Source organism: Suncus etruscus, chromosome 1 (genome assembly GCF_024139225.1).
Source record: "Suncus etruscus isolate mSunEtr1 chromosome 1, mSunEtr1.pri.cur, whole genome shotgun sequence".
NCBI classification, from domain to species: domain Eukaryota; kingdom Metazoa; phylum Chordata; class Mammalia; order Eulipotyphla; family Soricidae; genus Suncus; species Suncus etruscus.
The window spans coordinates 103,911,918-103,928,456 of record NC_064848.1 but is presented as its reverse complement, the minus strand read 5'-3'; the positions used below and the strand labels follow the sequence as shown (position 1 = coordinate 103,928,456).

The 16,539-nt window shown below is 30.0% G+C and overlaps 1 protein-coding gene across 1 annotated transcript in view; it reads right to left on the bottom strand.

Moving 5' to 3' along the window:
- SEMA3D (semaphorin 3D) overlaps positions 1–14,934 on the bottom strand; it is a 116,361-nt gene extending 101,427 nt beyond the window's left edge. The window contains exon 1 of the mRNA XM_049772797.1: positions 14,760–14,934. Within this exon, the coding sequence (XP_049628754.1) occupies positions 14,760–14,910 (151 nt within the window). The 5' untranslated portion in view covers positions 14,911–14,934. The remainder of the gene's footprint in view (positions 1–14,759) is intronic.
- Positions 14,935–16,539: the final 1,605 nt, after the last annotated feature.

Sequence of the window (16,539 nt, the reverse complement as noted above, 5' to 3'; positions counted from 1 at the left end):
TGTGGGATTTTAGAAAAATAATAGACAATACAGTAATAATATCCAGTAAAAATTTTTAACCACAGTGCTTAAAGAAATTATAAAAAAAATAAAAACAATTAGGGCCTGGGAGATAATACAAAATGTAGGGCTATAATACCTGAGTATTACGAGTGTGGCCCAAACATAAAAACAAACAAAAATTGCTTTAATTCTAATTTGTATTTATTTTATTTTATTCCCATAATTTTGTAAAGAAATGTTTTATATTTAAATTTTACAAAATCATGTAGAGCCTGGAGAAATAGTACAGTGGATAGTTGCTTGCATGCAGCCAACCTATAATTTTTTTCTACTTGATCTTCCAATTTTCAGGGCTTTCATATGCCTTTAGCTCAAAAATTTGTTCTATGAAATTTCTTTTTTCCATAATTGTGCAATTTCAGGATGCATCATAAGTGTTAATGCTCTTCAAAATAAGCCTATTCTTAATGGGCCATGAATTCAGTAAGTAGGAAAAAATTAATTCTACTATCAAAAGTAATCCCTAATGTTATTGTAGTCTTTTAAGACTTTGTTCTCCATGAACTTGTGTTTGTTTGTGTTTGTTTCTTCAACCTTTAATCCAAGGCAAAGCATGGATTTTTTTTGGCAATTTTAAACTTTGAAATAATTGATTTATCTTTAATTGTTTCAATTTATACTTTGGTTGTGGAGGCATGAGACTTTATGAAAATTCTGGTTAACAAAACAGCTCACCTCCACATATCATAAATACCTATTATTCTCTATTCATGTATTTATTCTCCATACTTAACTGAATAAGCTACATTAATTATGTGAAAGAGTAGCTAACAATTAGTATTCAGCAGTCTCAGGGTCTTCTTTTAGCAATTTTGGCTGTCTGTGACCAAGGATGTGGAAATCCCCAGTTCCTGCAAATACATGGACTACACGCAGCTCCCTGGAAGTGCTTCAGGACTTTCATAGTAAAAACTCTGGTACTGCAGGACTATTTCTGCTCAGTATTTCCTGGTGGTTCTTGGTGGCTCTTTTGAGAACCATGTGGTTCCATATCTCAAATCAGAACAGGCTAACCTTGGTATCCTAACTCTGGTACTATCACTTCAGCTCCCAAATACAATGTTTAAAAGATTATAAATCTATTACCAATAAAAAGACATCACTAGAATTAGAGATTAATGTTATTTTGAATTAACTTTCTTTGTTGGGAAGACCAACCCTGTCTGTTAACCTTCCTGTAAATAAAGATCTAAAATTAAAAAAATCAAGTAACAACTTGCTCTTCTGCAAGAGAACATTGTATAAGATTTTGTTCATTAGGTATTGAACAGAGCATTACTTAGAGTTAAAAATAAATTAGACAAAATGACATATGGAATTAAAAATTTGAAACAACACTATTATATCATCAGAATTATACTCTTGCCAAGACAGGATGTTGAATAGGACTGTAGCAATTTTACACTGTCACATATTCATCTTCAGCCAAGCTTTTAAGAAAAAAAAGTAACCATATTTGGCTAGAGTTCATACTAAATGCTTTATATAATCTATTACATGTAAGGGCCATAACGTCAGATTATATACATTTTTTTATTTTAAGCTTAACTATGTGTCATTTTAAACCAAAAATTTTGCTGATATTTTCCATTGATATATTAAAAGGTAGGTATTTTACCTACTTATTTCCATAAATGTCAAAACAAAGAAAATTCCTCAGAAAAAATAATTTGGGGCATATTAATTCTACTTCGATAATTTTTTTATTCTTTTTAAAATATTTTGTATTTTCTAACTTAAAGGAATATTTAATATCAAATAACCTTACTATACATACATGTAGATTTGTTTTCAAGCAATATGTAGATTTTATTTTTTATAAGGTTCAAAATGATCATTCCTTTGTCCACCATCAACTATTGATTTTAAATAGAAAGATAAACATAACAAAAATAACTTATTCAGCTAAAATGGTCTTAAATTAGTGGATAGAGAAAACAGCTATGAGAATACATTAAGTATGTCAAAACAATATTAATTAATTTTTTAAAATATAATCTTATTGAAACCGTAGTGATTTACAAAGTCTTTCATAGCTGGATTTCAGACATACAATGAAATCAGGGCCACTCCTACCACCAGTGTCAACCTCTCTCCACCATATTCACAGAATTAAACCCATACATCCACATTTGCTCCCACCCACCCTGCAGTAAAACAGGCCCATTTATAGTTTAGATTGTTAGAGTTTGGGTCTCTTGATTGCATTGTTGTTGACTTTGGTTTGGATATATTTTATTATATTATTATGTAAATAAACACACAAAATCATGATAAAATGTACATGTACAATCATCATTTTTGTTTTCAATCTTGAACATCCCAAATATAGCCTTAATATTAACATATGTATTATGTTATTTTGTATTTTGTATTCATATTATGTTATGTATTTTGCCTATTATTTTTCATATTTATAGACAGAACTTATACCATTACTTTATAAACATCTTTTTTTTTCAGATATTTAGATATTTTTGTTATTTACAGAGTTGAAAATATTATTTTGTTATGCCAACTCTATCCCTTAAAATGAGCTTCTGAGGCTGGAACAGTGGCACAGCAGTAGGGCATCTGCCTTGCACGCACTAACCTAGGAGTGATTTCTGAATGCATAACAAGAAGTAAAGCCCAGAGAGTCACCGGTTGTATCACCCCCAAAATGAGCTTCTAATAATATAATATGTCCATTTTATTAAACTTTTATTAAGTGATTTTACTTCTATTACTGTAAAAGTATGTTTTCTCACTTAAAATATAGATTCTCTATATTCTTTCTAAAAGAAAGTTTTACTAATTATTTCCTAAATATGACATTTAATATTGGCTAAGAATGCCAGTAGTATTCTTGAAGATTATAAAAATATTGATATTTTCTGAAAAACACTTTATACAAATTCTAAATGAAAGTATCTCTGTTTATTTGTCTGGAGACATTTTTACACAGGTCTTTCTTCCACTTCCTATACTTTGAACTGATTTTCTCCTGGCCATCAGTAACAGTTTTCTTTAACTTCCTTCCATCTCTTTTCTTTGATGATTCCCATCTTCATGAATAGCCTATATTCTTTTTAACTTCAGTCTTATTTTGATGAGAACATATAAAAAGTTTCCTAGAAAGGGTAACTGAGATTTGAAGTTTTGCAACTTTACATGTGAATCGTCTAAAGGCCTCAATTTGCAAATTCAAAAATTGATCCAGTTTTTAAATCAAATCAGCAAAATTGATTTTATTTTTTAGCATTTTATTTCCCTTTCCTTTTATTTAAATAAATGGTAACCCTAAATATATTTCAAACCAATCACTAGCTATTTTTAAAATGTAGAATAAATTTTTTTCTATTTTCCATTTTATTTATTTATTTATTTATTTATTTATTTATTTATTTATTTTGGTTTTTGGGCCACACCCGGCGGTGCTCAGAGGTTACTCCTGGCTGTCTGCTCAGAAATAGCTCCTGGCAGGCACGGGGGACCATATGGGACACCGGGATTCGAACCAACCACCTTTGGTCCTGGATCGGCTGCTTGCAAGGCAAACACCGCTGTGCTATCTCTCCGGGCCCTATTTTCCTTTTTAAATATTAATTCCTATTGCCAAAGATTCAAATTAATATTATTTAAAAGTATTTGGCAAGGATTATAGAAACTTTGCTCTAAGGACAAAGAGAGGACTAGAGTATGTGTTTAGCATGCAGGAGGCCTAGGTTCTATCTCTAGCATAACATGACCCACAGGTAATGCACTGGAAGTAGGATCTGGGCACTGTAAAAACACATACACACACATACACAAACACACACACATGCACACACACACACGCACACACACACACAAAACAAAAAGCACAGATCTCTTTAGCTATTTTTCATTAATCACTACCACATAATAGTCCCTATTCTAATTTTATTCCCAAATCACCACTAAGTTAGAAGTTAATGACCATTATTTCCTGATAAGAATATACACTGCACTCAATAAATTATTTTATTCAATAGTTAAAGTTGGTTTTGTTTACTTTATCCCTATTAATATTTTTATCATTTATTTGCCCTTAAAAAGTTGCCCTTCAAGTTCTTTCAGATAAGAGTTCACAAAAATCAATAGTACTTGCACATAAGCCTATCAAATATTTATTTAATGATTTTTTAAACAAGTAATTTTTTGATTTACATTGGTTTGTCTGCCTTCCATATAATTCAAGATTCATTATAACCTTATTCATAATTTAGAGAAGTTAATGTGCCATTTGGAGACACAATTGTGGCTCTAATGTTTTGCAATTAGAAATGATTTGTATAGCTATTGCTTAAGAGTAGAGAAAGGGATGCTTGTTTGAAACAAAACACTCAGAGCTAAACTCATGCATTCAGATCACTTGGGACTCTTTTTAAAATATTGATTCTAATTTAGAAGTCTGAAAAGGGGCCTGAGACATTTCATTTTTAACAAGTTCCTAGACTCCATTTGTGCTAATGACACTGAACTATAGTTGGATCCAAAAGGCAGTTCAATATTGTAACCTCTTTGCTTCCAAAAGCTAAAAAAATTCCCCACGTTATATTTCACTTTCATAAATGATGGTATGTTTAAATTTATACAAAATGCCAATGTGGTTTTCTTTTATAATTTTACATTATTATTTATGTAAAACCTACTTTATTCTAATTCACTTAATATATGATCTAATTAGTTTCTGATTAAAATGTTTATACTTGTACTAAAGTAATATTTAATAATAGTATGTGTTTAATTGTGCATTATTAAATTATGTTTATACAATATTAAATTCATTACTAATAACTATATATTTTAACATATCAATGATTCTCTCACTTTTCCATATAACAATATTATAAAAATTTTCCCTTCCATTTCTTTCTAAGAAAGATAATGCGATGCTAAGTGTTGTGGAACTCCACTAATTTTTGGAGAGCTTTATCGAGTGATAAAGCTTGACCAAAAAAAAAAAGGTAATGCGATTTCATTTAATATGCAATACTTTATGAGGATGTGCAAAGATGACAAGTCATGATTTATTAATATTCAAGTAAATTTCTTATTGTCTCACACAGCAGAAATTATATTCATGATAGTTTAGAAGAATTATATTTTTAAATATTCTCACTTTTCTTACAGAGTAATTAATACAATAATAACATACTATATGTTTCTTGAAAGATTATCACACATGTTTTGAGCTTTATTACATTCAAACAGCTCTCCCCTATAATCTTTTCTTGGGCTGTACATTCAAAGTTCTCAGGGCTTACAGGGGCTTAGTGCTCAAGGTTCTCTTCTGAGAAGCTTGAGAGGATCCTATCAGGACTAAACCTGGGTCAGCAAAGAAAGCACCTTATTTGCAACACTACCCTAGTTTACCCCTATAACCATTAATTTTGCTCCTGAGTAGAAGCATAAGGATGATTAATAATTCCCAGATAAGATGTATAGGCCATAAGAACAAATAATCATATCAATGGTACATGGCAGAGAAAGAATGAAAATGTATCTAGGTCTTCTAAGTGACATCACCTGTAGATTTTTATTTTATATTTTAAATACATTATTAATTGTTAAAACAATTTTTGTACTTATGTTTAACAGAATATACTTACAGAAAAATTAATTTCTATTTCTTCTTCAACTTCACAATTCCATTGAGATTATTTAAATATCTTATTTCCTAGACTTGATATGGCTCACTGGGAATTTAGTGAAAATACGTCTTTATAAGTGCTTTTTCTTACACCTCTGAAGTATTTTAGTTATAATTAATTCCAAATTTAAATTAATACGCTTAAAATAGCCTGTTTAATGGACTCCTAAAAGTGCACAATTTATTTTTTAGACTTTTAAGAACTAAAGAGGCACTTGTGAAGTTTTCTGATAAAAAAAATGACACTCATTTTTAAGTATTTTTAAATTTATATTTTCATACATGTATTTAAATAATGCTGTTGTAAAAGTGCCATCAATAGTATCTAAGGAATTAGAGCCAAGTTTAGGTAAGTGAAATCATAAAAGAAGCAGCTGTCTATAATAATTTTGTTTTCAATAATTTATAGAATAGTAAGCAATTACATATAATGTAGCTTAAGTTATTTATTTAGTAAAAGTATAGTTGAATAGATTTTATTATAGTAAACAAAATCTTCTAAAATCTAATCCATATTTATGGACAACAAATATTTTGCTACAGCTTTCATTTGCCCTAATAAGAAGATAATGAATTTTCTGAATCTTATTTCAGCAATGCCTTTTCTATACTATTTGAGTAGAAATATTACGTCATGTGTTAGCTATAGGAATGGGTAATTTCCACCATTTTCTGAACCTTTATGGATCACAGATTCCGAAGAGTGACTCATATAAAGGATGAAATCAATTTTAACTATTAAATTGGAATACAATAGCCATTTACTAAAAAGGAAGAGACTAGAATCAAAATGTTAATTATTTCCCTCTATTACCTGGATTATTGTTTTACTTTCATGGTTTATTTTTTAATCTTTATATATAAACAGTAAATTTTTCTTTTAATTTGTCAATTGATTAGTAGAAACTGAGTTTGAGCAAATAACACAATAAAAGTATTCCTTTGAATACTGAACATTTTCCTAGTTTAACATGGTGGGATTATTTTCTTCTGATTGACTGTATAACATAAAATAAAAAATAAATTTAATCTAGAATTTGTTGCATAGTTACTACAAAACTGTATCACGCTATCAAACTGAATACATTGATTACTGTTTCAATTTCCTGGTTATAATTGACATAGTTAGGTTTTCTATTTTTCTTCATTGAATATTGATAATATGTATGTGATTCTAAAAATTAATCAGTTTGTTCTATAATTTAGTGGGGAATAAAACCCTTAATAGTTATTTCTTATATTTTGTTTTTATGACATCTGTTAAAATTTCTCTCCCACCCATTTTTTATTTTGTTGGACATTCCTTCTTGCTTCTTTTTTTTTAGTATTTTAAGGGTTTGTCAATCTTTCATTTCTAAATTTGTTAACAATGATAACACTCAGTCATTCCATTGTAGATTGGGAAAAATACCTATGACTCTGTCCAAAGAAGTATGATGCTAATCTAGCAGTACTCAGAGGTCACATAGTCCACACATAGAATGTTGGGTCTAAGAGGGTGCTGGTGGTAGTGTTGGGAGGTTATATGGAATGGGGAAAAAACTCAGGATCTTACATTAGGCCTACGTTCTACTACTAGAGACATATGACCTAACCCAATATTTTTGTTCTTTAAACCAATTCTTGATTTTACAAATCTTATGTCTTATCGTTTTGATATCTATCACATTTATTTCTGCTTCAAATTTTCTATCTCATTCTCTCTATTGAATTTGGGATTCATTTATTGTTTTTATTTCTAGCTCTTTAAGTGATGAAATTAGATAACGAATTTGAGGCCTTTTCTTTTTCTGATTTAAGCCAGTACTTCTATTAATTATCCTCATATCACTGTTTTTGCTTTCCACCATGTTTCTGGTGGGTTGTGTTTTAGTCTTAATTGAGTTTAGAAGTTGTTTTATTTTCTTCACTGATTCAATATTTATTCAATAGAATATCATTTACTTCACCAATGTTTTGCTTTTCCCAAGTTTGTTATTGTATTTTTTTACTTTTATTACATTGTGTCCTGAAATGTGAGTTCATTTTTAATAACTTTATTGAGGCTTGTTTTATGTTATAGTCACAGAGAATGTTTCATGTGCACTAGAAAAGAGCATGTATTCAACTCTTGAAGTGGAAAGCTCTATAAGTGCCTATTAAGTCCAATCCTCCAGCTCATCATTTTATAAAATTTTTTATTATTGATTTACTGTCTGGTTGATCTCTCTAACAAAGTGCTAACATGTCCTGTTACTAATGTGCACATGTCAATGTATTTCTTCAGTATATTTATTGTTTATATAATTTGAAGTTCCTATAGATACAAATCAATAAGTTAACTTTATATGTCAGTTCCTTTAATCAAGTATATAATTATGTTTATTTTTTTAGTTTAAAAATTGTTTTACCTTATATTATATGACTTGCCCTGACTATTTTTGTTTGTCTTTGGTCCATTTCTGTCAGTGTGCAGGGGTTAATTTCAGATCTGTATCCAGGAATAACTCCTGGCCATGCTTGGATATCGTATGGAATCCCTGGGATACAACCAGGCTCAGCCACCTGGAAGCAAATACCTTATTGGCCCTTCCCTTTTTAGAACTATAATCTACCCATATAATAACTTTCAAACCATTATTTTTTGTGTGAAATTCAGCAGTACTCAGTGCTTTCTATTTTCTGTGTGGAGGAATAACTTACTGAATGGACTTTGAGGAACATTTTGGGTGCTGGTTATTAATTTGTCAGCTGATTACAAGACAAGTGCCTACCCAATGTACTATGAATATAACCACTTTACTCCCATTATCTTGGCAAAAAATATTCCAGTTTATCTTGCATCCTGTAATTTGAATTCCTATCTGTATGAATGATTTTAAGCACACTCAAGGACTACTAAATATCCAAAGTCATATCTTTTATCAAAGCCAGCAATAAAATTTTAAATACAAAAACTTAATAGAACACAAAGCTAAAAACATTAAAATTGTCTCAAAAAGTATTTTGAATTTGTAGATAGTACTGGACTCTGAGAAACTACTTTCATAGAAAGTACTTTGAGAATAAACAGAAGCAATTTTAATATATGTGAACTCTCAGTAGGGATGAATATAATTTTGACTTAATTGCATAGGAAACACTTGGCCTTGAAACAATCATTAAGATAGGAGAATACTATAATAGTTATACAAACCAATGACAGCATCTATTAAATGCTTATTATGTCAAATATTATTTTCTTTACTGGGACCAAAACACTTTTATAACCTCACAAAATTAAATAAATTAAAGCATGTGAATGTTAGGCTTATCCAGCTATGAATAAAAACAATGTGGTTCAGAATATATATATATATATCCAAATATATGCAAACCAATAATAGGAGTTAATGCCCAAACATTATAACTTTCTTTAATACTGTTTTTTATGGAATTGAAGTAGTAAACCAAATTGAACAAAATTGGGTACAAGGAAGGTGAGATGAGTTTGAGAAACTTCTAAATTGGAATAAAGGAAAGACATCCTTACATTTTCATCTGTGGAAAGTTCTGTACCTCAGTCAATTTAAATTCCAATTATTTACTGGCACTAATTGAAGAGACCAGACTGGCCATAGTAATTATAAAGACAAGAGCCAAATGTTCATCTAAACTAAAGTCTAATATTGAGTGATTATTTCTTAGTTATATTTCCTCAAATCTAGAATGATTTCTGCCACAGAAATATTGACTGATCTCACAAATTCAAAATATGCATTTTCTTCTTCAACTTCAGTAAATTAGAAAAACTAATACATGAGCACAAAATACTTAAAAAGAAACCTGGAGATTCATGTATTTTCCCTGTTTTGAGAAAAGTCTGCTTTTTTCAACTCCAAACACTTTGAAACCTGCCCAATAGTTGTGGGTGGGGATGGAAAGGACAACAATTAAACCAATTCTGGGTTAACTTTTTCATCCATTTGAACTGAAAATAAATAACTTATTCTTTTGTGAAGCAATGATATTTATTTTAGTTGACATAGCAAAAGAATCAGTTTCAAAAACTTAGCTGGGTCAAATAACCATGAATCTTTTCTAGACAGAAAATATTTTACAGATAAAAGTGGAAATTTATAAATTGTATAATAGAGACTTCCAATTTTCAGAAAATTCCAAGAAACAATCAAATAAATTAACGTTTAACTTTGTAACAGCAAATAGAAATTTTAAACATAACTTCAAAAATTTCTTTTATATGAAGAGAATATAGAGCAGCGTGCTTCAACTTTCTTACAATGTAGACTGGCACCTGTCCTTATGCCAGTCATAGATCCAACAGTAAGAACCAAGATGCTAGAGAGTGCTTTTCAATCTTTCTAAACTTCCAGACCATTATAGACTGAGGACCACTGGCTGAAGGACTCTGTTTTAACGAACTAAAAGTATAATACTTGGGACCGGAGCGGTGGCACAAGCAGTAGGTCATTTGCCTTGTACGTGCTAACCCTAAGAAGGATCACGGTTGGATCCCCCGATGTCCCATACAGTCCCCCAAGCCAGGAGCTATTTCTGAGCTCATGGCCAGGAGTAACCCCTCAGCGTCACCGGGTGTGGCCCTCAAACCAAAAAACAAACAAAAAGAATAACACTATCATTAGAGACTGAAATAAGCACGATGTCAAAAAAAAATGATGAAATCTTGTACTGTTTTGAAATCTTGATATTACTATTCTGAATATGTCAAGTTTCCACCAGGGAGATAAAGTGTCAAACCATGACCATAAGAGGCAGAGAGAGACAACATAGTTTAGCCACATAATAGCTTCTTACTTTGGCACAAGGCCCTTGAGCTCTGAGCATCATGTTCTAAACTATAAAATAAGTGTAGATATCATGGTTTCTAGAGTGCCATAAAAGTTAACATGATAAAAATCTAAGTTATTAATTCCACCCTAGTGTCTCTTGCCTATATTCTTCATAGCATGGCCCATACTTGAAACAGTATATATTTGTATATTTGTTCTATATCTTGTTTTCTATCTGAAAAATTTAAGATGTTATTTCTCTATACTGAGACATATCAAACTATTACAAAATGAATTAAGAGCTGAATTCAAATTTAAAGTATATATGCCCCTGTCTTAGGGAAGTTGACCATAATTATTCAATATTCCCTACTTGTTTCTCAAAAACAGATTGAATATGCATAAATATAAAATTATTCAAAATATGCAAGTGAAGGCAAATGTTTTTATATAAAAATAGAACCAATCAAGTTTTTGTGTGTTGAGAATTTCAAAAATATTTCTTTAGATATACTAAGAGTACTAAGTAGATAACATGATTATTATATTTCAGTTGATTTCTTAGAAATCCCTCAAAATAATCATTCAACTATTCAAGATGCCAAATCTACTTTTTGATGTCTCTAGTCAGTACCTAAGGCAGAATGAATTATGAAAGGCAAAAAAAACTGTTAATTGTGTGCCCATAAAATATGATATTTGAAGCAAAATTAATTTTATTTTAGTTATTTTTTAAACTTCATATCCTGGCATTACTGATTTTTATATTATCTCAAAAATGAGGATAAAATAAACAGAACCTTCCTCAAAGAAGACATACATATAACCAAAATGTCTTTGAGAAAATGCTCTATATCATTTATATTAGGAAAATAAAAATAAAGATGATAAGGGCCAAAGAGATAGCATGGAGGTAGAGCATGCAGAAGGATGATGGTTCTGAATCCCAGCATCCTATATGGTCCCCCGAGCCTGCCAGGAGCGATTTCTGAGCATAGAGCCAGGAGGAGCTCCTGAGCACTGCCGGGTTTGATCCAAAAACCAAAAACCAAAATAAAATAAAATAAAATAAATAGAATAATAAAATATCTCTCACCATTGAGACTGGCTCATATCATAAGGAACAAAATAATCAGTGTTGTCAAGAATGAGGGGCTAGTTGATGATTTATTGTAAATTATTCTAGAAAACAATATGGATGCTTTCAAAATGCTCAGTCATTTCCACATAATTCAGAAATTCCACCACTTGACACTTACCTCAAGTAAGAATCAGCCCAAACATTTTTACTTCTATTATCATTGCAACACTATCCACAATAGCAAAATTCTAAAATTCACCCAAGTGTCCAAGAACAGATGACTTGATAAACAAATTATGATCTATCTATGCAAGGGAATATTATTCTTCTATAAGAAAAAAAAAGATAAAAAATAAAAATAAAGATAAAGATGATGGAACTGGAAAAATAGTATACTAGATCAGAAACTCACTTGTATTCAGCTCATATGGGTTTGATTCCTCAGTATCCTATCTGGTCCCCCGTGTACCAGCAGTAATGAATCCTTAATGCAGAGCCAAGATATAAGCACTACCAGGAATGGCCCAAATAAACAAAAATAAAATGAGCACTGGGAAAATGTTAGAAGAAATTAGTCTGGTGGAGGGTGCAGTACTAGAATCATGAAACACTACCTACCATACATAGTATTGTAGATAATTATAACTAAAATAAAATTTTAAAATTCTATTTAATAAAACTAGAAAAGGGTGGTCTTAGGTGATCACAATTCAATGTTCAAAATCAAAATAGAAGTAAAATAGCATAGAAGAGTATTATTTAAGAAGCAAGAATGAGTGCTATACATGCAATTTGTCCTCATTATCACTAATTTGCTATCACAAATTAGTATTTTGTTTTGTTTTGTTTAGGGTCAACAATTAATGACTTTACACTCAGGAATCACTCCTTGTGGACACATAGGACCATATGGGATGCTAGGGATAGCATCTGGATCAGCTATATGCAAGGTACACACCCTACCTTTCTTCAACCCCAAATTTTATGTCAAACATTTCTATTGCTGTGCATATCTTGAGTAGTCCAAAATAGGCTGTCCTTTAAAATCAGCACATTAGTATTTGAACCACTTTCCTTCTAAATCATCACATATGGTATAGGAGATGTATGTAGAAAATTGCTGGGACAAGAATAATTTACAAAATATGATAAAATATATATTCTTTAAAGTGGAAATATGAATGTTGCATAGAGTAAAATAATCATATTTATTAGCATAGAATCTGTAAATGATTTTCTTAAAAGAATCTACAGGGAAAGCAAAAGAATGTGTGATATTGGGTTGGGATATTAAAAATTGCTATCTTTTATTTAGTATTTGCTACTACTTACCAGCCATTAACATTACATTGACATAATTTTTGTAGATTAAGACCTAAAATACATATATATTTGTAAAGTATAGTAAATATGAGATATCAAATGAGTAGCTTTTAATGCAATCAATATTACTTAGGTAAAAGTAAATAAAGATATTTAACTATCACTCTATTCCAAGTTGATAACATCATACCACAAAAATAACAATAAAATAAGAATAAAGTAATTAGCAACAAATATCTAGAATTTATATTTTTCAATTGGGGAAAATAATTTCTTTTCAAACAATAACTTGACACATTGGTGTTAATATTCTGTAATCATTCTTAGATAACATCTTTATTTTCAACACATTATAACATTATGCAAGTATATATTTTTTTCATAAATTGATCAAGGGCATAAGTTTCTATAAGTCTATGAATCTATTTTGGCCTCAGTGATCTAAAATAGATAATAGAGCCTTCAGTAATATTAATCATTTCAATTGAAAAATTATATAAGTAGTAAAATATGAATGAGTCTTCTGTAAATTTCACTTCTATTAAACTTCATTCTGATAAGTATGATTCTCAGGAAAAAATTATTTATTCTAAGAGTTGAAGAATACAAAGTAGGCATCAATTCTGTGAAAAGGGGGTTTGAGTCAGTAACTGAGATAAGATATTAAAAAATAGCCCAATACTTTAGTATGTTAATTTTTTCACATAGAAAGGAAATAGGTTAACCATTCAAAGGATGGTGGGGTATATTAAATTATATGATTCATCTGAAGAAAAACAATAAATATATGTCTTCACTAATTTGGATTACTAAACATCTAGAGTTTTTTCATGTATCCGTTTATTATGCATAGTTATACTGACCAATGTGAACACGTATGTTTTTCACAAAGAATAGACAATTTCCTTTTTGTTTTTCCTTCAGGCCACTTACTTTAAACATTTCTTTACTTTTATTGTTTGGCTTTAAATATTTGATTTATATACTGTTTTTCAGATATTTTATGATTGCAGAAAACAAATCTGGTAATAAACTATGAAACATATGCAATGATTAAATTATAGTTTATAAAATTTATTTGATACTAACAAATATTTTCAAACAATTAGTTTAATACTTATTATACTTCATCTCCATATTTTTTAAAACTTTAACATTGCCTGTTTCTATTAAATATACATTAGACTTAAAGATTTCTTCATGTGTCAAATTTTAAGCACCTTTAAAAGCATCTAATTCACTACTATTGTTCTGTTTTTAGTAATGATTGTACCTTGTACCTAACCTGAGTGAAATTACATACAAGTTGCTTGAGCAGGAGAGAAAGTGCAGCAAATAAGGCTCTTGCCTTGAATTCAGCAAACCTGTGTTCATTGCCCAGCACTACATAGAGGCCTTAAACCCAGGGTCTCAAACTCAATTTACCTGCAAAGTCAGGGTGATCCTTCAGTGCAAAGTCAGTAGTAAGCCTTGAACATTGGGAGTGTGACCCAAACAACTAAAACAAAACAAAACAATAAAAGATTCCTCTAGGGCAGGGCCATAAAATGTTGTACAGAAGGCCGTCTGCAAAAATAAGTTTTGAGCACACTCAATGTGGACCAAAAACTATTTAAATAAAAATCAGTATATAAATAAAACTTGCAGCCAAAAATCTTTATACTACACTAATTAGCAATTGGTCATTTTAAATAATTGGCTTAAAATACTTAGCACACTTTTGTTACAAAACCCTAACATTTTACCTTAATTTTATAATTTTGTTAAGAATGAACATACTATAAATATTTCACTATTGTCAATAATCATTTCTATAGAAAAGACAGAATAACAAAAATAATTCATATAAGCAATTGTATATTACCTTTATAAGTTAACTTGAGTCGTGGAATATTTTGCTTAGAATTTCCACTGACTGGAAGAAACAGCATAGTAAAACTTAGAATTATCAAGGCATGGAAAATGTGAAAATCATGGCTTCTGGACTTCGGTCTCTCATCTTGATCAGCATTCATGATGAAAACAATGTTCTTTTTCAAGCAGTTAACTAAAACTAAAAAAATAAAAGAAATTATATTAATAGAGCAGTTTGCTAAATTTGATCTCATTAAATTATAATTTCCTGAGTGTACCAAGATTTTATAATAGCCTCTTTTCTCTTGTTTTGCTCCTTCAAAACAGTTGCAGGAGGAATAACTCAGAATTGAGTATAAAATTCAAATCTGAGGGGCCAGAGAGATAGCACAGCCACAGCGGTAGAGCGTTTGCCTTACATGAGCAGAACTAAGACAGACAGTGGTTCTAATCCCCCTATCCCATATGTTCCCCCGTGCCTGCCAGAGGCGATTTCTGAGCTCAGAACCAGGAGTAACCCCTGAGCTCCGCCGGGTATGACCCAAAAACAAAATCAACAACAAAAATTCAAACGAAATTTAATCTGCTCTAGAAATAATTTTATCATTAAATTTTCAACAGTATATGTTTATTAGTATTTCTTTTCTTAAAATATGCTTATGCAAATATACACAAACCTGCTTTTTTGTAAATAGATAAATTCTTCTATCAAAAGTTATAAATGCTACTGTTTCTATAATGAACATTTTACTGTGTGTTAAAATATTAATATTTATTTGTTGTACATTTTTATTAATATTTTATTGTATTGTATATATTGTATTTTATTGTATTGTATTTTATTGTATTATTTTATTTTATAATGAACATATTAAATTAAAATACTAGTTATTTTTAAAAATAAACTAGTTATTTAAAAAATAAAAATTAGTATTTTAGGGAGTATTTTGTATTTAAAGAAATTAATAAGTCTTCCTAAAATAAGATCAATTTGACATAATTAATTTAGGGTAAATACTACAAATTTTAGATTAAAGATAATGGTACATTAAATTTAAAAATAACCCACAAAATATAAAATGAAAGGCCTAATAAGAGGTAGAGTTGGTTAACTACTTGTAGTACAAATACATTAACTTGGTTTTCTTTGTCAAGGCAGGGAAGAAATAAAATTTTATCTATTTCAATCTAAGCATTGAATAATTGCAAATAATGTTCAGCAGCTCATAGTATGAACAAAATGTTAAAGTATTTCATGTACTTTAAATTGTTTAATGATGTTAAATGAAGCCAAAAAATTTGACTGATAAGAGTCTGACAATCTGATTAAGCCAAATTAAAATCTTAGCCCATATATACTCTAATGAAATAAGATGCTAAATAAAACTAACTTAAAAAGAAAATTATACTTTAAATTATAATCAACTATTACCAATAAAACATACACATATATTTTAATTTTTCTTCTTAGAACTCTTTTTGTTTCTTTGGGTCACACCCAGCAGCACTCAGGGGTTCCTCCTGGTCCTTCTGCATGCAAGGCAAATGCCTTACCGCTGTGCTATCTCTCTGGCCCCCATTCTCATAACATTTTCTAACAAATGTTCCCTCCAATTTCTGTCCAGTGAGTTCTCCTCATTGGACTACCTGATTTGATACTGCACAATTCTAATAAAGTGATGAAATGAACAAAAATGCTGAATAGTTTCACTTTATTATTTTACCGAGCTCACAACAGCTCTATAGGATAAGTGAGAAGTTATTCTATTTCGCAGATAAATAAACATAGG